The sequence below is a fragment of the Prunus dulcis genome, chromosome 4 (genome assembly GCF_902201215.1).
Source record: "Prunus dulcis chromosome 4, ALMONDv2, whole genome shotgun sequence".
In the NCBI taxonomy this organism is placed as follows: Eukaryota; Viridiplantae; Streptophyta; class Magnoliopsida; order Rosales; family Rosaceae; genus Prunus; species Prunus dulcis.
In genome coordinates, this window is record NC_047653.1 from 9,586,642 (window position 1) to 9,610,691 (window position 24,050).

The 24,050-nt window shown below is 37.8% G+C and overlaps 5 protein-coding genes across 7 annotated transcripts; all 5 read right to left on the reverse strand.

Moving 5' to 3' along the window:
- Nucleotides 1–741: 741 nt before the first annotated feature.
- On the reverse strand, nt 742–5,617 carry LOC117625691. 3 transcript variants are annotated; one of them, XM_034357223.1, is made up of 8 exons: nt 5,247–5,615; nt 4,472–5,091; nt 3,875–4,114; nt 2,767–2,856; nt 2,488–2,637; nt 2,218–2,342; nt 1,253–1,382; nt 742–988 (listed from the first exon to the last, which is right to left on the reverse strand). In XM_034357223.1, the coding sequence occupies exons 2-8, from the start codon at nt 5,036–5,038 to the stop codon at nt 863–865; spliced, it is 1,428 nt and encodes a 475-aa protein (XP_034213114.1). In that variant the 5' UTR covers nt 5,039–5,091; nt 5,247–5,615; the 3' UTR covers nt 742–862. The 3 variants fall into 3 exon arrangements, with proteins under 3 accessions (XP_034213114.1, XP_034213113.1, XP_034213115.1); XM_034357222.1 differs by having other exon boundaries at nt 4,472–5,136; XM_034357224.1 differs by lacking the exon at nt 742–988 and having other exon boundaries at nt 1,346–1,430; nt 4,472–5,617.
- Nucleotides 5,618–6,568: 951 nt separating this feature from the next.
- Nucleotides 6,569–10,431, reverse strand: LOC117626629 (BES1/BZR1 homolog protein 4-like). The gene is made up of 3 exons (XM_034358407.1): nt 9,829–10,431; nt 7,111–7,865; nt 6,569–7,034 (listed from the first exon to the last, which is right to left on the reverse strand). Exons 1-3 carry the CDS (start codon nt 10,042–10,044, stop codon nt 7,031–7,033), a joined length of 975 nt encoding a protein of 324 aa, XP_034214298.1. The 5' UTR covers nt 10,045–10,431; the 3' UTR covers nt 6,569–7,030.
- A 2,973-nt stretch (nt 10,432–13,404) lies between these two features.
- On the reverse strand, nt 13,405–16,410 carry LOC117625009. Its single transcript, XM_034356562.1, has 4 exons — nt 15,540–16,410; nt 14,205–14,322; nt 13,847–14,098; nt 13,405–13,758 (listed from the first exon to the last, which is right to left on the reverse strand). Exons 1-3 carry the CDS (start codon nt 16,313–16,315, stop codon nt 13,880–13,882), a joined length of 1,113 nt encoding a protein of 370 aa, XP_034212453.1. The 5' UTR covers nt 16,316–16,410; the 3' UTR covers nt 13,405–13,758; nt 13,847–13,879.
- A 519-nt stretch (nt 16,411–16,929) lies between these two features.
- Nucleotides 16,930–19,622, reverse strand: LOC117623787 (F-box/LRR-repeat protein At4g14103-like). Its single transcript, XM_034354765.1, has 4 exons — nt 19,438–19,622; nt 18,154–19,097; nt 17,475–17,609; nt 16,930–17,391 (listed from the first exon to the last, which is right to left on the reverse strand). The coding sequence occupies exons 2-4, from the start codon at nt 19,087–19,089 to the stop codon at nt 17,092–17,094; spliced, it is 1,371 nt and encodes a 456-aa protein (XP_034210656.1). The 5' UTR covers nt 19,090–19,097; nt 19,438–19,622; the 3' UTR covers nt 16,930–17,091.
- A 1,376-nt stretch (nt 19,623–20,998) lies between these two features.
- Nucleotides 20,999–23,814, reverse strand: LOC117624997 (F-box/LRR-repeat protein At4g14103-like). Its single transcript, XM_034356549.1, has 4 exons — nt 23,666–23,814; nt 22,283–23,309; nt 21,633–21,767; nt 20,999–21,545 (listed from the first exon to the last, which is right to left on the reverse strand). The coding sequence occupies exons 2-4, from the start codon at nt 23,297–23,299 to the stop codon at nt 21,174–21,176; spliced, it is 1,524 nt and encodes a 507-aa protein (XP_034212440.1). The 5' UTR covers nt 23,300–23,309; nt 23,666–23,814; the 3' UTR covers nt 20,999–21,173.
- Between the last annotated feature and the right edge of the window lie 236 nt (nt 23,815–24,050).

The window sequence follows — 24,050 nt, forward strand, 5'->3', positions numbered from 1 at the left end:
GAGAAGGTTTGTATGGTATTGGAGGAGAACAATATTTGTGGACAAGCATTATGCCATTCTTGACAGAGTAGGTGTTTATCCTAGCCTTCTTTAGACCTATAACTGTCCCAAGGGGAAGACCCAAAATTGGTTTAAAAAGTTAATCACTCAAACATCATCTTCTGGCACAAAACCAGCGAAGTGTTTCCATGGAAGATTATGAGGATATAGCAGCTAAGTGTTTCTAAATATGTACCATTAATTACAATGGAAATGCAAGCATGAATAAGCGTCTTCTGAATTCTCTCTCATTTTTTATTTTCTCAAACTTTTTGAATGAAATTAATCATTGCCCAACCTAAGATACTGACTTGGGAATTACCTTGCCAAAAAGAAAATAACACTAAAAAATGGGAAACTCCATCAAAGAATATTAGGAAATGGAAAACTCGAACTCGAGTTCAAATGTAGTGTGTAAATAGTTCCTAACTCGAACTCAGATTAATTATCTTGCAATTTAATGAATACTTCAGTTCATTACTTTACTGAATATTTCAATTCATCTTTCTGGTACGAAGGCATATCTGAAGACAACCATAATGAAAAAAATATTTTCTTTAGGAGGCGGCCCGAATTTTAAATTTATAAAAATTACATGCAAAGAAAAAATTATACAGCAAAAATTACAAAAGAAAATAAGCAGCTGGTCAGAAAGAAAGGAAAAAAAAAAAAAAAAAAAAAAAAAAAAAAACCGCTCCCAAATACAGGAAAAACAGGGAACATTTGTATAATTAGCAGAACATTCACATATTCACATGTGGTATTGTATTTCAGAGCTTGAGACTATATACACTTGCATTTGCAGACTATGGAGCCAAAACAATCAAAACTCAAGGACATTGTTTAACTGAACAGAGAAGGAAGGTCGATCAACATTGGTAAGCGGGGTATCCACTCTAAAAACTAGCCCCGAGTTCCCAACATTTCCATTCCACTTGGATCTGCCAACCTGAACATGCCAGACCACATAAAGAAGCAGAAGAAGAAGACAGTAAGAAACAAAAAAAATCCTAGAACCTCCTAATAACTTTTGTTTTTTACTTGGAAATCATGAAAAGAAAAAAAATTTCTTTGAGATGTTTACATAAAAATAAAAACTTCAGTATATCAAAGGCCACAAAGCTTGTTCTAGATATTGTGACAAATGAGCCCAGAGACCTATAGGTAAAGGCTGAAAATTATAAAATATACACTGGTGCCAGTAATAACTTACAGATATTGAAGCAAACACAGAAGGATGTGGTGTGAATGCACAACCACATATCAGGTTGAGCTCCTCCTTCACTGAGTGAATGAGTTCTGCCCGCAAACCAGGATTGCTTCCACCAAAAGTGGGGCATAAACTGACCATTGTAAAATTTCATGAAACAAGTCAACACCAAGTATGATGACTGTTGAAGCACAAGTGAAGACGCAGGAAGGATGTGCATGTACTACTTGACCCAGTTACAAGATGCTAATACAATTGATGTGCACAAGCTCGACACGGATGTAAGAAAGTAATTTACAACATGCTGATTTAAAATATTCACACATTGCATTAGAAGTGCAACAGGGACCTTAAAATATTATGGGGTAAAAGAATTGTGCTCACTAAACAATTTGACTTTGGAGAGACTGCTGAATACCAATTTTACCTCATCTATTCCTCCAATGCTGAACGTGCCCATGTCAAAAATCCCAAAATTTCAATCAATTTCCTACAGTATCTAGACATGCAACACATGCATACATCACCTGTGTTATCTATGAAATATCACTAAATTACTCTCGTTAGCCCCAATTCAACTTGAGAATATGCTTTGGCCCAACCAACCCACCCATAAAATCATAGAACAAAAGGAAAATACCTCCTAGGACCAATCAGTGGCTTCAAAGACCGACTCCTCCAGACCTCCTAGCCCTCTTAGGAAAAAATATTACGTTTGTGTTTTTTCTTTTTTGTTTTCTCTTTTTTTTTTTCAGCGCAGCTTTTTATTTGTGAGACAAAGTGCGCCGAGACCAGAAGCATATAGTAGTACTCTAGGTTAACATTATATTAAAATGAGATTCAGAAAATTAACAGTTACATTCATTTCACTGCATTGTTAAACATTTTAGAGACAAGTATTAACAATGAATAATGGAAAGACAATAATGTACAGCTTTACTAATAGAGAGACGGCAAAAAAACCTAACCTGAACTGAATTGTAGGCCTCACCATGAGACCAGATCTCTGCCAAGCCAAGGCTTGTGATAGACCCAGTGTAAAAGACTTGTCTGGCCATTGTATCATTGGGGTGATGCGTGTTCCCCACTTATTCTGAGAAACATTTAAACTATCTTAATTCTTTTAAAGCAAGAAGACTAACTAATGAGAATACTAGTGTGTATAAGACCATTCTGATATAAAATGAGAACACTACTACAATGATTTGTTAAAGAAGATTACTAGTTTGCAATCTAACCTTGCGAGAGAAACTGAATCTCATTTCTCCAGGATATTGACCTTGAGCTTGTAGAAGGCCTCCACACAGAGGTAAGAAAGCACTTGTGGAAAGCCCTTCACCAGATATAAATGTAAATTGCCCGTTTGGAAACTGTAAATCAACAAATGACTGCACAGAGAGAGAGAGAGAGAGAGAGAGAGAGAGAGAGAGAGAGAGCGTATGAGAATCAACCCCAAAAGCCTGATAATAGTGCTGACACTGAAAAACAAATATACGAAGACGCAGAAATCAACTTACACAGGCTAATGGATTCAGGCAGACCATTGACATTAAGAGCCACCTTCTGTGTTTTGACCACACGGCCGGACAAAGGGAATGCATCCCATTCTAAAAATTAAAACAAATGTGCATATGAGAACACAGCAAGGAAAGAATCAAGCTGCTATACATGATATAGACCTACCATGACAACAACACTAAGGATAAAAAAAGAAGTGAAAATATCAGCAAAATAAATCATAAAAAGCATCCGAAGGATAAGAAATCATCAACAGAATGGAATTAGTAGCTAAGTATGATCGACTTTAATGTACTATTTGAAAGACCTAATTGTCTTAAATTTTTGGAAATATTACGTGCTGCCAAGGAAAGATGCAGTAGGGTGCATTGTCATTTTGTTGGGGAAAATAAGCACAAGGCATTAGATGTTGCATTTTATATCTTTTGTAGTTCCCTTGGTTCGAGTATAAGTGTCCGGCTTTCTAAGAAACTAAACATTCCTTAATATTGAGGAGCAAACAATTAAGAAGTCACTTTGTGTGCTCTTTTAAGAGACTACCAGATTCAATCCTCTCTATTGTAGAACCAATCTGGCAGGTTGGAGGGTAACGGTTGGGCTTTTGAAGGAACTAAAAGTTCTCTTAAGGTTTTGATTGGCAATTGTTGAGAACCAGTTTGATTAGTCCCACCACATAGTCCACACAATTTGTTTCTCTCTCTTGTAGGCTTTTTTATACTTACATGGTTTTCCTCTTCTACAGTACTTCTGGTGCATTTGGATGGTGTCCCTCTGGTCCCTTCTAATGAGACTTTGACTTACAAAAGAAACAGTTACGTAAAAGAATATTCCTTTCTTATGCTGTTGCTGATGCATTGAAAAAAATGATGCATGGAAACAATCAAGTATAAATGCAAGGTAGAAAAGCTATTCCAAACAGTCAAGTTTACGGATCATACGATTTTGGGGAAAAAAAAAAAGAGATAAGTAGAGCACAACTCAAACATAAAACAAACTTTAATGCTAATTCTAGATAGATAGTATTCATATTCATGTTTATGATTATGTTTGATAAAGAACTGGTTGTCACGTAACAGAAAACCATTAGTCAAATGAATTTAATCATACCTTCCTATCATAGCCATACCAAAGCAAGTGTTGCTTTGACAAATGCACCGGAAGAAGAAGTGTCGCATCACGAACAAAGAGTACAGGCCCAAGCTGGACAAGGAAGAGTGATGAATTGTCATTTCTAGATGTGGAACTGCCACTCGAAGCCTCTACTCTCCATAGATCTCCCCTTGCAAGGAAAGAACTTTCTAGCTGACGTGTTCTACTATCATAAGTTGTTGAGGTATTTATGCTCCCCTGCACTCCATAAGAATGACAAATTAAAAAAAATGCACATGTAGAAGTTTCGGGTGCTCTTTAGACCTTGCCTATGGTAAAAGTTTGACAAGCATCACCCAACCCCAAAAAAAAATAAAAAAAATGCAGCCTGTTATTGCAGCAATAACAAAATTGACAAACATATATAAATTTCAGGCACTCCTTTTTATCTATGCTTGAAATTTGACGAGAGAATAACGAGACAAACATATAAAACTCCAAAAAATGCAGCTAATTGTTTGAGGAACAAGTGATAAAAACAAAGATGATGATCATAATCATACATATGACAACAACAATAATAACAAAATGAAAATGCTAAGATGAAAAACTTACCAGTGGTCTACCCAGAAGACCAGCGGACCTTAGATTCAAGCCAGCAAGTTCTTCATCCACCAAACCATCAGAGACACCATCACTCTCCACAACCTTGAAATCCTTCAAGCGTTCCTTCAATGGCCCCAAATCCTCCTTACCACTCAAACTCGCATCTGCTCTCTGCCTAACCTTATCCGAATCAATTCGAACAGCCGCTATAGCAGCATTTTCATCATGCCTAAACGGTACCGGTAAGGTCCTAAAGAACTGTTGAACCATCCCATTCAAGCACGCCCCGAAATCCGCCCCGACTTGCCCGATCCTGTTACCGATATTGAGAATCGCGGAAACCCCATTAATCCCGGAGTTCTCGGCCACCAACCCAACAAAGTCTCTCTTGCCGAAACTCTGGTTCGGGAACTCGAGATCGAAGAGCTTCGACGTGTTAGGGTTAGGCCAAGCGAACGACGGCGTACTGATGTGGGACTGAATCAAACCCGTGAAGCCCTGAGCGAGGCGGTCCGCTAAGTCCTGGCCATGGCGCTGAACCTCCTCCCAAGCTTCGAAGGGCCTCTCCACAGACATTTCAGCAAAAGTTGAAAGCTTTTTGTGTTGTTCCTCTGAAACAGTCACAAGTTCTTCATGGCCCAGAAACAGTAAGATTAGGATTTTGATTTGAGCTTCTAATAATGGAAAACCAGAGCTTTCTTGAGTTTTGATAACAATTTTAAGCTTGAAATTTGAGCTTTCGAACTTGAGTTTTCAATCTTAAATCGTAAAAAAAAATCCCCACCTGTTTGATATTTGTAATGGAAAAAACAAATCTTTTCGAGCTTCTGATGATGTCAACCAGACCCAAAACCGTGAAATTACAATTCCGAGCTTGAAAATCAAAGCTTTCGAGCTTTTAGGGTTTTCTGTCAAAAAAATCCTGATTTTGAAAAGAGAAAACGATGTTTGTGAAGGGGGAAATTAGAACTTGAATCTTCTATAAGCTCTAAAGAATCAACTAAATATAAAATGAAAGGGCTGGGCCATTAGGGTTTTTGATTTGGGAATCGCAAGTTAACAAATAAGTGTGGAGTAGTAGGAAATAAAAAGGAGATTGGTGGCCTGAAAAATGCGCAGGGTGCGTAGGGCGCACATAGCTTCCTTTGATGCCACGCAGGGGGTAAAAGGATGTGTCATTTGTGTTGTGGGGATGTGTGGAGTTGAGGATAGAGGGGGGAATGTTGGTCCCCACCGTTGGTGGATGTAGAGGCCGTCACCGACCAATGACAAATTTAATAAAGATTTAAAGTTTTTAAAATTTAAAATACATGGTGACCCTTTGTTTAAGGTTGAACATTTGTTTGGGAAAAAGTTCTGTTCTGAAAATGTTATGGGTATCATATTTACGTAACGAATTGTATATCATATTATGAAATTTACGTATTGTGTATTATATTATGAATTTTGCTTTTATTAGAGGGGTGATATATAAAAATATTATGAATTTTGCTTTTATTAGAGGGATGATATATAAAAATATTCTTTTTAATATTTTTCGTTTGAGAAGTGTAATGGTTTTCTTTCAAGTAGAACGCTTGAGAAGTGTATAAAACATGTTACACAGAAGTTCTCTTCTATTGGGGCAAAGGGCTATTGGTAGAAATATTAATGTTGTTATGTAGCCGCAGATTTTATGCATGTTGACAGTTTGACTGCGTCGCTTAATATGGCCAGTGCATTCTTTGGCAAGTTAATAGTGCCTTGGGGATTTGAGACCAAGTTTAAAAAAGTAAAAATAAAAATGCCATTGCCTTGATATTTTCAAGTCGTGATTTACATTTGTCGCCAAATGTGGTGTGGTTGATGAATGAGTATAAACGTTTGTACATTAGAATTTGCTAGACCATGAACTTTGGATGGGGTCTCAATTTGTGTCTCTTTTTTTTTTTTTTTTTCCCAACGAAAGCTTTTTTCTACCGCATCCAGATGTCATGGTGAACTTTCCCAAAACCCCAAGGGCTTTCATTGGTCAAAAGATAACAAAATGAAGATATTCAAAGCGACATATCTCTGTGTGGTCATTCCAATATCTTTGATTCTCAGTGGCAAACAGACAAATTCTCATATTAATAAAATTGTAAGAGGCACTTCTTTTTCTTTTTTTTATAATAACAAATTGTCATACAGAAAACATGCCAAACACATACCAATACTGTCAAAGAATGTACAAAAGCCAATGGTAAAGAGGAGACACTCTATAATCTATTCACTCGTTGGAAAAGGTTTGGCCATTTTGAGCAGCTATTAAGCCCAATTCAATCCCCTTTGATCATTGAGCCATACCACTCCTTTCCAGTGAAATTTAGGTAATGAGAGACAATGACGAAAAGGTTGTAAAAAAACTATCCCACTCCTTGAAATAACTAACTAAATATGACTAAAAACTAGAAAGAAACAATCTAAAAAATAAATGAAAGGGAGCTACCAGTTGTGCTCACCTTGATTCCTTTTCCTTTATCTGGCATTGCAGAAACAAGGAATCAGAGTTAGTTCGATGACAAGTGATCGGTCACTTTGTGCAATCCTCTACCTGTAAATAATATGGTTCAAGTGAGCAAACAAATAATCCATTTGATCTAGCAAATCAAATGTACAGACCAACAGACCTGGTTCTTGAGCTCCCAAGAGTGAGCTCCAGATCATCTGATCCACACTCTTCGTGAATCCTCTCTCCTTCCCATGGCTTAACCAGCCCTGCTGTGTTGCATCCAAATGCAAACTCATCAGAAATCACCTCGGACATTGGAATGTCTGCAGTGTGATCAGAGCCGGCTGCAATGGCAGGAGAGCATGTCCCGCTTTGCCCCGGAGTCCACATGCGAGATCCACCACCAGCTAAAGCCTCATCCTTAAACCCAAATGGGTTCAAAGCAACAAGGCTAAATGTTGGGGAAGTTGGTCCATGGGGGATCCGAAGCCCAGCAAACCATTCTGGATCAGGAACAATCTGCCGTCCAGGGCTTGGTGGAGTAGAAGATGGCAGGAAGGAGTATTGCTGCCCGCTCCACCCTGGGCGAGCAGACTGGTCATCCCAGTCAGTTTTCATTCGGGGTGTTCTGGCAGTTGGGGAGCTTAATGGAGGGGTAACAGGAGCACTGATAGAGCCACCATGGATGTAGAGATTCGGTAGTTTAGAAGAGGAGGCTGAAGAGGATCCAGATGAGAGGTTTTTGAGCCATGGGATAAGGGACCTGCTATCGGCATTCTGATTAGCAGCATAGGAAGATGATGCCGGGCTTGGGAAGGAAGAAGAGCCTGGGCTTGGATTGTAGGAAGCGCAAGTACTTGGGTGGTAAGACGAGCATGGGCTAGCTAGTGTCGATCCACCCACCACGTCCATGCGTTCAGCAGGCTTGCATCCCTGCACACATTTGAAGATGATAAGTTGCACATAACAAAAAACAAAAATAGATGATGAGGTTCAAGAGTAATTGCATAAAGCCATAGTCAGAGGCTCATTAAGAACAAATTAGGCTGATAACAAAGCAAATACAGAAGAACCCTCATCTGTTTCAGCCTTAAATGTATGTCCATATTCATAAGAAAATGCATATACATATATATCTGTTGCTTGTGTTTCACCTAATATAACAATAAATTGCTCTGTCACGTAGTTATTTTCCCATTCTTCAGGGTCATATCAAGGTGCCAGCTTGGGCGCTAGCACCTACAGGCTACAGCTTTCTTTTAGGGAGAAAAGGAATATATCACTGAATCAAGTAATGATATCATATGCAGGGATAAGTCATAAGACACATTCCCAGTTGGTGGCAACCTTCATTTCTCTTGCAATACCGTGAGGACACCTAAGCAAAGTGGTGTCCTAAAAATTTCAGGTATAACAGTCACTATACCATTATCAGATCACTCCGAGTTGCCAGCCATATTTACTTTACTTCCCAAGCGATGTAAAATCCAAAGCAACCATGATACCTTCTAGAAACCATGTACCAGCAACATCCTATGATGCTGGAAAGGCAGATGTGGAGACATGAATCTAAAATTGAATTAATCAAGGGGAAAAATTGACCCCCAGTTGCTGACTTAACACCACTACCGTGACTTGAATCCAAACCATAGTGGGAAAATTTCAACACCTAACCAGTATTGCCTCTAGGGGACCATTTCAATTAACCAACATTTTCGATGGTTTGGTGACTGAACTCAATTACACATGTAAGGTGCAATTATATGCACACACCCAAGTACTCTTTATAGGCATTTCTTTTCCTTTCCGTTGGAACTCTTGCTATTACCGTAACACCAAACGAAAAATAGTAGCTAGATTTATAAGCAATTTTGTTTAAGATAATAGAAAGCTTTTATTAAATGTAGAGGAATTAACAAAGGATGTATAGTTGTAATGTACCATATAAAAACAAACAATGTGACTGTGACTCTAAAAAGAGGAAGTTATTAACTTTTAATAACCGTGAGTTATGAACTTGTGATAAGAAACGAAATCTCCAAAATGGAAAACTGAGCACAACCCAGAAATGGCTCTGCCTGTGTTCTCCTAAACAAAGTAAAAGGTTACTAACCAAATCTATCAACACAGAAAAAGAGATCAGAGTTCACTAAAATGGCACACAAGTACCCCTCAAAAGCCTCGAATTTCCACACCCAAGTGGGTATTTTGGGCCGCAAATTTTGAAAAAGAAGAATTAAAAAGGGTATCTTCGTCGCCTCGAGATCTACGTAGGTACAGGGGTTGCAGATTAACAGAGTCATCGGGAGCCAAAGAAATCATAGAGAGAATCTAGTGCTTCTCTAGTGCTCCACGCGGAAAAGCGATCATACAAAGAAAGCAAAAGTAAAAGAAAGAAGAGCTAAAGGCTTAAAGCCAACAAACAAAATAACAGAGCTGACTAGATGTAACGTACACCGGTGACCGAATCTAACCCCACTGATTGTTTACCCCGGCTAATGTGGGCCGGTAACACCAGCGCATCTTAGCAAAACAGGCCGTTTTGCTTCGACTCCAGACAGCGCCCCGGCCAGCGTGGGCCGCCGCGTCCGGCTTACGTTAGATACTTCTGCTAAAATGCGCCACTAAGGCAGCATGATCAAAATTCCTAACCAACCCCTGTTATCGTGCATCGCTCGCCAGCTCATGTTAGCACTCCCGCTAACTGAGCCGTCCGCCGGAGCTAAAAGCCTAACGATAACTACTGTTCGAATTCAGCTGTTTGTTTAAGTTTATCTAAGAATCAATCAACCGCGGTAAAAATTTATCAGAAGAAAAGATATTGATGGTGTATACTGCTAATGAACAATTTAACAACGGTAAAATAAGAAATCGAGTTTTTTTTCTCCTTTTTTACCTTGCGGTAAGTGGTGCCGTCCGGTTCGACGGTCCAACCGGCCTCGTCGCAGAGAGCTTTGAGGACCTCATTATTGTCGCAGTGCTTGGGGAGCTTGTAGTTCCCGTACATTCTCAGACCGGCAAAGATCTTCGCCGCTATAGCTCTTCGCCTTCTTTCTCTTCTCTTGTTGTTCTCTCTCTCCTTCCACGTCGGCATACGAGTCCCGTACGTCATCTCCGATCAGTCTCTCGTCTCTCCAACGCCCCCCGCACCGCAACGACGCCGTTACGCGGAGAATGTAAGCTGAGAGCTGAGATGAAAGTATGTGAATTCGGAGCCTTCGGAACCTGAGATAAGCTCCGGCGCGGACGATACGTTTGGGGGAAGAATTGGAGTGAATTCCACTCCGCCGGAGACTTGAATTTCGTGGAGGATCACTGAATCGGATCGGATATTTGTGCGATCGGGTCGGGTTAGGAGGCTGACGGGAAAGCGGTGTCGAAATCGGAAGGGGAGAAGCTGTGTGTTTCTTACTTTTGATGAAACCCCGGGAAAATAAGAAGTGAAAGCAGCATGAATATGTGTGGGGTTTATATAAATGAGAGAACTTTGGGGAGGACTTGTATTTCGTCCTATTTAATCGTTATTTTACGACTCTGCCATTACTGCTCTGAGACGGAGAGAAAGGGAGGGAAGGACGAGGGTATTTGGCTTTTTGGTCCATGCATTAGTTGAAAAAGAAAAAGAAACGCAAAAAGGAAATATGGAAATGTACACATTTTTTCATTGCCCAAATATTCTGAAATTTGAAGGTAATTTTTTACAATGGGACCCTTTTTATCTGAGGAGGAAAAAAAAATGGGGCCCTTTAATAATTTATTGGCTCATTTTCTTTAATTTTGTTTAGGTTGTGTACAAAATTGACAGAGATAGAACGTTATAGTACAGCAGCAATAGTGTTGTTAAAGTTCAAATTCGATAAGAGACAATTTGAATTATTGAAATATAATGTCGAGTGTTTCTAGGATAACGATACAGATACTATTGTTTTACTTACGTAAATATTTTAAAATTCTTTTATGTATTCACAAAAGAAGCTAAAGAGGTTAAAAAAAAATGAGCGTCAATGTGATTGGGGTACAAAACAAATTTACTCAGCATCGGATCGGAGGTTAACACCTGGCACCTGCATGCACATGGCACTTCTCATACATGACAATTACGTCGACCCCAAAACGATGACGTTATAGGAGCGTTACCTTCCGAGAAGAGAAAAAAAAAAAAAAAAAAAACCGATTACGCGTTACAACCTCTGTGACAAACGCTGCATCGCTCGACACGTGTCCAGGCTCTGCGCTCGGGTCCCTTAACCGTCTCTGTCTACGACAGTAAACCCAGTCGTCGTTTTTGTATTCATTATTTTTCGTTTTCAAATGAGCATATAATCTTGCACGTGTCAGAGTCCGGCTCACGTGTCAGGATCTGGGACCAGCCTCTGAGTATGCGTCATGAGAGGACAGCACTTTCACGTGGCCCCACGCCAACAACACCACCCTGAGGGCCCCACTCTGTAACGGAGCACGTGTAAAAATAGAGCTAAGACCAGTCAGCGCTCTTCCTTCCTAGTGTTCTTTTTCTTAAATTAATTTGTATTAATTAATTAATCTTATAAGTCTTTGTTGACAAACATTACCATGTCAAATAACAATTTCGTTTAGTTGTATTGAATTTCAGCTTTTGGTTGCTAAATTAAGGAAAAATAACCAGCAATTCTACTCTCCAAAATAAGGAGGCTTGACAGCTGACTTCAAATTCAATTCACCGAGATCGTGTTTGGTACCTAAGATTAAATTAGATTGTTTAACTCACACAATTCAAAGTATGAAGTAGTACGAAATCGATAAATTATAATATTTTGTTGAAATTGGAAACGATAAACTACTTACGTCACTAATCCATTTCTTCATTTAATATGCTTGGAATATAGCAAGTTATTCAATCTAATCCAATCTAATCAAAATCACTAAATTAGGCCTCAACACATGATTGTTGCACTAACATGATCATTTACTTGCATAACTACGACATACGAAGCCCTCCACAAGTCCAAATCATTCATTCAGAGATTACATTTGACAATGATAAAACTTGCTGACTACTCTACTACCCCACTTATTAAAACCAGCATTTTGACTTGCAAAAAGAGTAGTTAAGGGACAGAGTCAACCACCCCCCAATATGTAATGCTTAATCAAATCAACATTTGGACACAAAGTTCGAAACAATCTTATTGAAATACATTATGACATCACAGAAATTTGTCAGACGGCCTAAATTAATATACTCCTCATTGATTCATGCATCTCCGAGGGGAAGCACTGATCCTGCGGTTTGGTCTCTAAACATTTTTAAAAGGATAAATTACTTAAATGACCTTCAAACTAATAACTAATTTACATTTTGGTCTTTCAATTAAATTATTCGTTCGAATGGTTCATTAACTCTATATTAATCACTTCATTGATTCTACCGTTACATTATGTTAATGTTACCGTCAAATGTAAGGGTAAAACTGTCTATAACCATCCTATGTTCCCCAAACAGGTGATAAAGTTGTGATATATACATAAGTGATAAAATAATGATACACACATAGGTGATAAAATAGTGGTACCTCGTTGATACAGTGGTGATAAATGGGTGATACATAAGTCAAAAGTCTTATTTACCCTAAAAAATGTAGCATGCACTAGAGGTGGGCACTCAACCCGACGAACCGAAAATCCGTGTCGAACCGCACCAGAAAAAAATCGAGTTGACAAAAATGTCAACAACTGGTCAAAAACTGAACCGGACCTATTTGGACCTGTTTCAGATCCAGTTCCATGTCTTCAAAAATCGAACCAAGCCAAACCGAACCGGTCAAATTAAAAAAATATATAATTTCAATATATTTATATTTAAAGCTATATTTTTAATTTCACAAAAAAAATAAACTAATATTTATCTAAGTTCAATTTCAAAATACCTCTTTTTTCTAACTTTAATATTTATTTTTATATGAAATTGAATAATTTGTTAATTTTTAAGTAAAAAAATAATATTTCAGTTGAGAATTGTATTAAAAAATAATTTTTATAATCCAATTCAAAATCGAACCGAAACCGAAACATGTTCAAACCAAATCGAACAATTTTTGAAATTTTTTTTTATTAAAGCCGAACCGAACCAAACTGGATGAATAGTACCGGATCGGTTCTAATTTGAGGCAAAAACTGGTCCAAACAGAACTGTGCCCACTCCTAGCATGCGTTGCTCACATAGCTAAATTTAACAGAAAATATAACGGTAGGACTAAAGCGCCGATTAATAAAAAGTTGGTGGACCATTTGAACGAATAATTTAGTTTAAGGACCAAAATGTAAACCGGGTACAAATTTGAGGACCATTTGAGTAATTTACCCTTTTAAAAATATAATACCAAAGACAGTCTAGCGCTCAAGAGAACTCAACTGCTGTTTCTGAACAGAATATATGGTCGGTGAGATATGAGATTCCAGGACGCACTGGCGACCAGAGGAAGCAAGCAAGAACTTAGATGAAACTAAATTCATAAAACCAGTAAAAATGCATGCAATGTAACTGTGTGCAAGCAAACCCAAATGTAAGACTGAAGGTGGTATACAAAATCTGTTGAGGGATTTAAGAATGTGTTAAGGATTTATGGTTCATCCAAGATAACAGTTTCACATTAATATGGGGAAAGTCACCTTGGAGATATGCATTATTCTTGGCATCAGGTTGAGCATTGATCAAGACAAGGATATAGAATATGAAGCCCCACACAGTCTCTTTCATCGAATTCCAGGACCTGTGCAAACCCGCTACGGAGAGTGAAAACTTTACCCAAATTGGGTTGGATTATTTCAGATCCCCCACATGTGCACCCTATATAAAAGGAACAAGGTTCAGAAGAAAAGGAGTCTAAATTGGAACCAAAAAACGCAATTACCGAAAATAATAAGCCTCAACCTACCTTGAACAATGTCGTGCAAATAGTAAATTTGCCTCATGAAGTGGTTTTACTTAGCCTCAACACCTCCTTGAGCAATCGACTAACAGAAGACTTTACTTCATCAGACACAACCAGCTGTGGAGGCACAGCATCCAGAGCATATAAAGTGATAGTATTCATAACATCAGCCAGATCCAAATTCTTGGCGCCTCTATTCCACACATTCTGATTCGCAAAGTTGCATGATTGTTTTAAGACACATTTGCTACAAACCTAAAGGTGACCAAAACACAAAACAATAAATTTATACAATATTTAAATTTATTGAGTGAAATGAAGTCAGTGTGAGAGAGAAAAACTAATAGGACAATTGACTCACAGTATGTTCTTGAATATCAAAAAATTTACGCAATCTTTTAGCACTGAAAACACTCTTTCTTGCAAGGGAAGGACAACCAACAAGGGCCACCTTTTTCAAGTCAGAGCCTGACAACCATCTGAAAAACAAAATTTCAAGAGCAGATGGAGATTACTGATTAAGAGACTATCAAATTAAGAGAAATACCAACAAAAAAATGAAAAAAAAATTACACATTCAAAAAATAAATCAACTTGTTGAAACCATGAAACCATGAACTCATAAACTTGAATCCACAAAACTCAAATGTAAATCTTGAAGTTTAAAGCAGGATGTCAGATTGTCTAAATGGTTCCTGTACTTCTTAAGGCTGCTGGAATGGTGCGTGTAGGCAAACGAAAAGATTTTTTGAAATCATCTTTTATATTCTTTCTTCCTAGGCCTCCACTGTACGATTTCTCAACTCAATCATCAAGCAGTACCAAATTAGTCTCACTAAAGACAATCTGGTGAAGATTAGACATTGTATGTAAAGTGTAGTCCTAAATTGGTAGTGAAATCACATAATTTGTGGTTTCTCCCAGTCAATGTGCTAGAAGATATAGCTCCATATTGATCCCAACATACTTACATCATGGAGTACACTTTCATACTCATAGTACAGCCAACTGAATGCCAATCATGAACCCGTGGACTTCTAAAGAATTAGCATAGCTTCCTTGGCAAAAAAGTAGAACATTGACATAAGCCTTTTCAAACATATGTAGATCGAAACAACGAATAGCATTTCTGCCAGCTCCATGTTTCATTCATGCAATTTTCCCCCTCAAAGAAAAAAGAAAACACAGCTCCTCTTCTAGTGAAGCAGTGGCCAGCAAAATAAGTCCCAGCATTGCCCATCCAACTAATAACAGTGTATAAGTTACATATCCTTTGGAAAATTGAAAACTAAGAAGTGTAATAATGAGAAATGATGGAAATCCCCATAAGCTCAGCTCCGTGGCTAAAAATATCAAGCTATAAATTGTGTCATTCTCTACTCTCTTTATAATTTACATATTAAAATGTTTAAAGCTTCAACCGGAAAGATTCAGAAACACAAGCCTTTCACTCATAGAGACAACTGGGACAATTGATTGCATTTGCATCATATGAGATGAATTTTACATTACCAGAAAACAGGGAAAAGAAAACCAATTTACCAGGAATTGAAAGAACATTGGACAACAACTATAAAATGTAGACCTTCATAATCACTTCTTTTTCCTCCAACATGAAAACACAGAAGAAAATAGAGCTAAGAAATAAATCTAAAAGAGAATGGAATTAAAAACAGAATCATATAAAAATACTTACTTTGCAATCACTTGGTTGTCTTTGGCAAACCTCTCCACCGCAAACTTTACGAAACCGCGGCCATAGCCATTGTTAAAGCAACTAAAATCCAACCTACCATCATTCACAGACAAGAAATTGGCATCTTTAAAGTACCCTTCTTTGTACAAATGGCTCACAACCACTTCCATATCCTGCGACAAAGCCTTAAACACATTTGATCTCTCTCTTGTCAACTCTTTCCACTTCCTTTCATCCCCCGCCGCCGCCTTGTTTGTGAACACTTCGTACAAGCTGACCATAGCCTTAGAATTCTTGGGTTCGACTTCACTCTTCTTCGCTTTGTTTTCGCCATTCGAATTCGATTTCAAGCTCTTTACCTCTTTCTCCAAGTCCCCCAAGCCCTTCTTCAATGGGCTGTCTTCAGTTTCACCCTTAGAATTCTTAGGTTCGACTTCACTCTTCTTCGCTTTGTTTTCGCCATTCGAATTCGATTTCAAGCTCTTTACTTCTTTCTCCAACTCCCTCGAGCCCTTCTTCAATGGGCTGTCTTCGGTTTCACCTTCGCTTTCGGAGTTTTCGGGTTTTGGTGATAGTTCTACGGCCTCTTTGAAGAGAAGGTCTAAAGGCTTTCTGGGTTTGGTTTGGTTTTCAGTCTGGTGTGAGCTATAGAATCTCTGGAAGATGGAGGAGAATGAGAAAGGTTTGCGGGTTATTTGGGAAATGGAAAGAGGGTTTTGGGGTTTAAGGAGAGAGTAGGAGTGGTGGTGGGAAAGGAGGGTTCTGAAGGGAGACATGGGTGATGGATTTGAAGGGTTTTTGGGGTTTAGGCCTTGGAGGGTTTCGTTGGGGCATATAACATAAAGCAAGGAGCTCTTGACTGCAAATTAATCCGACATACCCCTGGTTGAAGAATTAAGATTTGAAAAGTACTAAAATATACCTTTTAAAAAAAAAATAATAAAAGTGCTAAAACTTATATGTCTCACTGGTGATGAAATGGTAAAGAGACGAGCATGAAAGAATTCATAAATTCCAATTATGAGTTTTATCTACGGAAAAAATCATTTGAAATGACTTGATAGTTAAGTTACGGCTGTAGAAGTTCTCAACAGTACATTAAAAGTGGTTGTGGGCATAATCAAATTGGCTAGAACGAATGTGCACCCCACTCTGCATCTGAGTTCGAATCCCGCCCCCAGTAATTTAGATTAGATTAAAATAGATTATTGCTTGTAACAAAAAACAAAAAAAAAGTGGGTTTGGACTTCTAGCTTGAGGAAGCCAGCCTTTTGTCTATCTCTCAATTCGATATAAGAGCTCTGCTATTTCAACGTTACAGAAGCTAAACAAAGTGGATAGGAAATTTATGCAACGGAAAACAAACAACTGCAAATAGGCTCATCTTAATATCAACAAAAAAAAAAAAAAAAAGGGTTGCTAAATATTACAACTTTGTTGATAACATAATCCTTTTAGTCGCCCAAAAGAAATAAAAGACAACAGAATCCTTCTAAAACCCAGAATTGGACTTTTCAACAGCACAATTGTTGCAAAAGCTAGAAATTGCATCTCAGAAAAATTCAACTCGACAAGTCCTCGAACCCCTTCGAATCAACTCAAGTTCCTTGTCTAACTCCTCTCTTCTACATAGCAAATCACCAGCATAAATAGTCACCTTATTCAGAACTTTACCCTTCTCTAACAAATACTTCGCCGCTTCCATCTCATCAGAGTCTCCCTTGAATCCCCTTATGGTGATACTCTTGAGGTGGGCGGACAAACAAACAGGCACGGTCTCTGGTGTATTCCATTCATGGTCGAAGTATTCCGCGAAGTATTCTTCATCGTCCGAGTATATAGTACACGCAACCTGACAGTAAAAGAATGAATGAAATGAGCACAGTAAAGAGCTGCATGTTAGTATCACGCAGCACAAGGGGAAATAAATCTTACTTCATTATGTTCTAAGACAAGATACTCCAAATTAGGTGATCTCTTGAGCAGCTCTGTTAGCAATTCCCAATTGTCGCAATTATGAAGAACCAGCTTCAATTCGCTCAAATTATCAAAAGCAGGCACACTACAAGCCTTTGTGAAAGATAAAGTATTGATCAAACATAAACTCTCGCAGAAAATAAACATTGCTGGTGCACAACATACTAATTCAAATCATAAATTGCCAAACTGAAAAACAGGCTTTCAGTTACAAACTATGTCTGGTACAAATAAAGATTAATAAGATCAATGGATAGGGTAAAAGGAAAGGAAAAATGCAAGATGCAAGGATGGTTCTTCCCTAGTATAGTTTATATCATGGAAGGAAAGGTGCACAACTTTTTCTCATTTGTTTTGTAGGTAAAAGGTTTCTGTATATAATTACTGTTCTATTTCTTCATTTTTCGTTCCAAACCTAAACCAAATTACTAAATTCATTTCTTTCATTCCTCTCTTTTATCCAACTTTGAAGGGATTTAAAAGATGGGCCTGTATGCATGCCTCACCCCTCCAATTTTCCACTTTACAAACAAAGGGAATACATACCTTTCCTTCCACTCTTCCGACCATCCCTACTTTCTTTCCTACAGTCCTTTCTACCAAATAATATGAAAGGAACAAGTCAGGGCATGCTTACCTTCAACAAATGAGCTGAAAGAGATAAATATTTAACATTGGAAATTCCTGCCAGAAGCGCACTTGAAAACTTAGAGAAGTCACGGTGTGAACATGAATAATGTGAATAGAGATTAACAATGGCTTTGACCAGGGACTTCGGATTCTTCACAATGTAATTTGACAAACCATTCTCCATGACATAAAGTTTTTCAAGCTTTGGAGCATTTATAGAAAAACTGTTCTGAGGAGAAAAATCTTCACCACTTAAACTTATTCTTAACGTCTTCAATTCAGGCGCAGAGATGTAAACATCTGCATCATGTCTAACAACTCCATCTATAGTCAAATCTTCAAGCACAGGGCAGCAATAAAATAACTTTTCTATTGATTCATCAGCAGGATAATCGCCTGTAACATGGAGGAACTTGAGACTTGGGAAACACCCTGACTTAGGAGGAACATATCTAAGACAATCTGAATTTAGCTTCAAAACCACCAGTGTTTTGGACATGAATAAGCTTTGAGGCAACTCAAAAATCTGGAAATCGGAATAGGAGTAAACACGAAGATCAAATTCAACAGCATTACGGTCAATAGCAGTGCGAATCCAACCATCAATACGAGAGAAATCCTTAACACCGGAACAATGAAGACGGAACTTATGAATGTCGGCTGAGTCACGAAAGGAAAGTACACGGTCGACAAACATCGAGAAAGAGTCATCCCTCTCTATCCAGGGATCGTATTCGTCGTCGAAGTCTAGATTGTGAACAGAAGCCCATATGTTCTTCCATCTTGTAGACAGAATGCTGGTTCTCACAGCAAGTTTCGTTGGAAGGAAGGAAAGTATGTGACAAAGAACTGCATCAGGTAATTCACTGATCCTATCTGTAACTACTGCTTGCGGCTTTGGCTTCTTTGCCAGTATGAGAGGCTTTGACTGCGACGAACCCATTTTTGTCACTGTACATTTTGATGAAAAATTAAAAACAAAAAACAAAAACTCGTAATGTAGGCATGCAANTTCTGTTAATTGATCTTCACAAATATCATGAAATTCTACTTTCTAGAGAGAAGTTTTTCAAGGGATCCAAACAGCCCAAAGAAGAAAATAATCAATGGAACCATTTTTGGGAAACTATATTCTACCTAGAATTAGCAATTGAAAAGAAAGATTATATTTTCTTCACAGATAAACAACGCAAAAGGGAAAAGACTTGAATCCTTTTCTATTAATCATGTCTCTGTTTTCTCGGTAACCAAACAGATGGTAACGAAGTCAAAGGGTTACGAAGAAAAGTACCTGAAACGTTGTGAGATGGTCCAGTAGTACACTACTGGCAGCGAAGAATAAAAGCAGTGATTGGTCGTTGAGAAACCGCCGGAAAAGCTAATGAGAACAAGAGGAGCATCGAAACGACAGCGTTTTAGCAGTCTCTGCTGCAACCATGAAGTGCGAACCTTCCAGGCTTCTTTCTGAAAACTCACCCTATTGCTCGTTCTCTCTCTTTTTTTAATTTTTTGGTTTAATTTATTATTAATTTTTTTAAAATGACCTTTTGGTTTTTTGGTTGATGTGGGATCCAGGCGGAGGGGCCTAGCCTCTTGGGCTTTTTTTTTTTGGGTGATTGTTGTTGTTGTAACCCAGGTCTAAAATATCGGTGATATTGGAAATATCGATAGTTCAAAAATACGAAAATTTCGATGGAAATATCTGGATATTATCGATATCGACAAAAATTGAATAAAAACCACGGAAATTGTAAGAAAAACTTGGAAATTTTTATTGAAACTTTGGAGGATGCTTATTTAGTCAATTGTCTATTAGTTTATCACAAAAAATTGGAAGGAAATGCATTGCATGATGGATTTAATTAATTTAAGTTGATTATATAGCGAGCTGACAAACACTGTGAGTGTAGAAAATATGTAGTAATTAATGAAAACTAATTAGTTAGGTGTGTGGTTGAATGGTGGGGTGAATGAGTAAGTTGAAACGTGGTGAATAGTTGAAAAGTTGAAACTTGAAAACGAGCTCGGAAGTAGTGTATTATATATATTAGATTACATAGATTATAACCACAAACTTATGACCAGTGTGGTGATTAAGAGGCTGCAATTTTCGGAGGGGAGCTGGGTTCGAGCCACAGCGTGCGCAAGAGGGTGAGTGAGTTTAATTGTTTAATTTTTGAAAGTTCATATCGCGATATTATCGATAATATCGCGATATATTGACCATTTGAAGTTGCCAATTGAACGAAAATATCGTCGAAATTATCGATATATTGACGATATATGAATGGATTTGTGCGAAAATATCGCTGGACAAAAAAAACGATAATTTCGCCGATATTTCGGCGAAAATATCGATTTTTAATACTGTGGTTGGAACCTCCTTTTTCTTTGAGAAATTTTTCTGGACAAAATATAAATTTGACTGTGTAAACAAGGTCTAGTTCAGTAGATTGCGGACTGGTGGTTTTAGGTTCAAAATTTACTACACCTGAATAATAGTACTACTGTATGAGAAACTACTATTCTTCTTAAGTTTAGACAGTCACTTGTATTAAAATAAATAAATTTGACTCTGCCAAAAAAACTTTTTATTTTTGAAACTGTTTATGTAGATTTGGAACCTCTCTCAACAAAATGGAAATAAATATATCGCTAGACCAATAGCTATTTTGTAGATTTGGTTTGTTGATTCTGCTTGTCTATACTTGGCTCCTAAATGATTTGTCATGAGGAGAGGCATCAGAGACAACTTGATGCTCCTACACTAATGGAAATTAACCATCTACTCCTCCATTGCAGATTAACCATCTTCAAAGAAGCTAAACAAGTGGATAAGAAATTCAGTGGAAAAAAAAAAAAAATGCACATAGATTCATCTTAAGATCAACAAACAAGTTTCTTGAATTTGCAACTTTCATAGCAGAATCCTTCTAAGACAGAATTGGACTTCCAAAATAAAATCGTTACAAAAGCTAAAAATTGCACTTGTATAAATTTGACTCCTTCTAAAACCCAGAATTGGAATTAGTAAACATAATCGTTGTCAAAGCTAGAACCTGCTTCTTCGATAAATTCTACCTGGCAAGTCCTTGAACCCCTTTGAAACATTGAAAATTCCTTGTATACCTTCTCTTTTGCAGGCAGAAAATCACCTGTATAAATAGTCATCTTACGCAGAACTTCACCATTCTCTAACAAATACTTTGCCGCTTCCCTCTCATGCAGGTGCCCTTGGAATCCCCTTATGGAGACAGTCTTGAGGTGTGACACCAAACATATAGGCACAAAGTCTGGGGTATTCCATTTTTCAGCATTTGAGCATCCATCCTCCGAGTATTCTTCCTTTGAGGATCCATCCTCTGAGTATTCTTCGTCCGAGCATATACATTCTTCATCCTGACAATCATTTAAAAGAATGAATGAAATGGGAACCTTATAGATCTGCTGTTGATATCACATAACATGAGTAGAAATACATCTTACGTTTTCATGTTCTAAGAATAGATGTTCCAGATTAGGTGATCTCTTGAGCAACTCTGTTAGCAAATCCCAGTTGTAGCAATCATGAATAACCAGCTTCAATTCGTTCAAATTATCAAAAGCAGGGACACAACAAGCCTTCATAACAGATGAAGTATTGATCAAACATAAGTTGCCAAAATGGAAACAGGATTTCAGTTACGAACACTATGTTTGGTACAAAGTGAAAAAAAGATCGATAAGTAAGGAAATTTTTAAAAGAAATAGAATAGAGGGCATGCAAGTGAAGTGTTTTTCCCTCGGCAAAGATTTTCTTCATTTCTCTGGTACGTAAAAGGGAATAAGATGATTCCCAAAAGGAAGATAAGAAAATAAGAGATAAAATGAGAATCTCCTCATGTAACTACAGATCAACATCTTTTCCACTTCCTATACAAACCAAAAGCAAATTACTATTTAATTTGTTTCATTCTTTCAATATGTCCAACTTCTAAGTGATTGAAAATATTGACCCCTATGCATTCCTCACCCATCCAGTCTTCCTCTTTACAAAAGGAGCACATATCCTTCCTCTCTTCCAACCATCCCTTCGTCCCATCCTATAACCCTCTTTACAAACAAAGTTTAAAAGGAACAAGTTAGGGCATACTTACTTCCCAAACATGAGCTGATAGAGAAAGATATTTAACATTGGAAATTCCAGCCAGAAGTGCATTTGCACGGTTAGAAAAGTCGGGCTGTAGATCCGCCACAGCATGGCTAAAGAGATTAAGACTGGCTTTGACCAGGGATTTTGCATTCTTGAATAAATATTTTGATAAAATATCCTGCTTGAGATCAATGTTTTCAACCTTAGGACAATTAATAAGAAAACAGTACTGATGATCATGATCGCCAACCCATTTTCTATGAGGCAAGATCAATCTTAACGTCTTTAGTTCAGGAGCAGATATCTTGAAATTCAAAACATCATCTGATCCAAGAAGTCCATCTATAGTCAAAAGTCCATCTATGGTCAAATCTTCAAGTACAGGGCAGGAAGAAAAAATCTTTTCCATCGAATCATTAACAGGATATTCAACTCTGACATGGAGAATCTTGAGACTTGGGAAACACCCTGACGCAGGAGGAGCATTGGTAATACAGTTTGACCTCAACTTCAAAACCACCAGTGTTTTACAGATGAAAATGAATTGAGGCAACTCAAAAGCCAGGTCTTTATCTGTTGTTTCAAAACAAAGATCAAGTTCAACAACATTATGCTGGATGGCAGTTCGAATCCAACCATCAATACGTGCGAAATCCTTACTACCACAGGAACAATGAAGACAGAATTTTTTAATATCAGCTGAACCACGAACGGAAATCACACGATCAACAAACGTCAAGAAAGCAGCAGAGGTAGACTTGTCTTTCTTTTTGTTGAAAAAATAAGACTTGGCTTCTACATATTTGAAGTCTAGGTTGGGAACAAAAGCCCATACGTTCTTCCATCTTGTAGAGAGAATGCTGGTCCTCACAGCATATTTTGTTGGAAGGAACGAAAGGATGTGACAAAGTACTTCATTTGGTAATTTACTGATCTTGTCTTCAACTCTTGCTGGAGGATTTGACTTCTTATTTGGTATCTTCCCACCCATTAGTAAGAGACCCTTTACCCTCGAACCCATCTTTATGTCTCTGTGCATTTGGATTAAAAAATTAATAATTAAAACTAAAAACTCCTAATTTTTATGTCTCTGTTCAGTTACTTAGAAACATTAAACTATTCATGTATGAAGAAATATGACATTCTATTTTCTAGGGAAAAGCTTTTCGATGAAAACAGACAGACCCAAGAAAAAAGATCATCAACGAAATTTTTTCTGGAAACCATATTCGATCTAGAATTAGCAACTGAAAAGAAAGATTACATTTTCTTCACAAATAAACAATGCAAAGGAAAAGACTTGGAACTTTCCATGAATCATTTCTCAGTTTCTCGGTAACCAAACAGATGGTACGGAAGAAGCCAAAGGGTTATGAAGAAAAAGTACCTGCAACGTTCTGAGATGGCCGAGTAAAGCCCTAGTGGGAGCGAATAGTAAAAGCCCTGCTTGGTTGTCGAGAAACGGCGGGAAAGGCTAAGAAAATTGTAACCACAGGTACGACGCCGCTCTGACCATCTCTGTTGCGAGTTGCGAGTTGCGACTACGAAATGAAAAATGTGAAACTTCTCCAGGAAAACTCGAGCCTTATATGCACCGTCTCTTTCATTTAATGCTTGCATGTTAAGCGTTTGGGATTCAAACCAAACCAAGCCAACTTAATTACGTTTTTAATGCTTGCATGTTAAGGCCCTGTTTGGTCCATGGAATGGATTTGAGGAGAAATAACTTCCCATGTTACTTCCTAAGGAATGGGAATGAAAGATTCATTTCC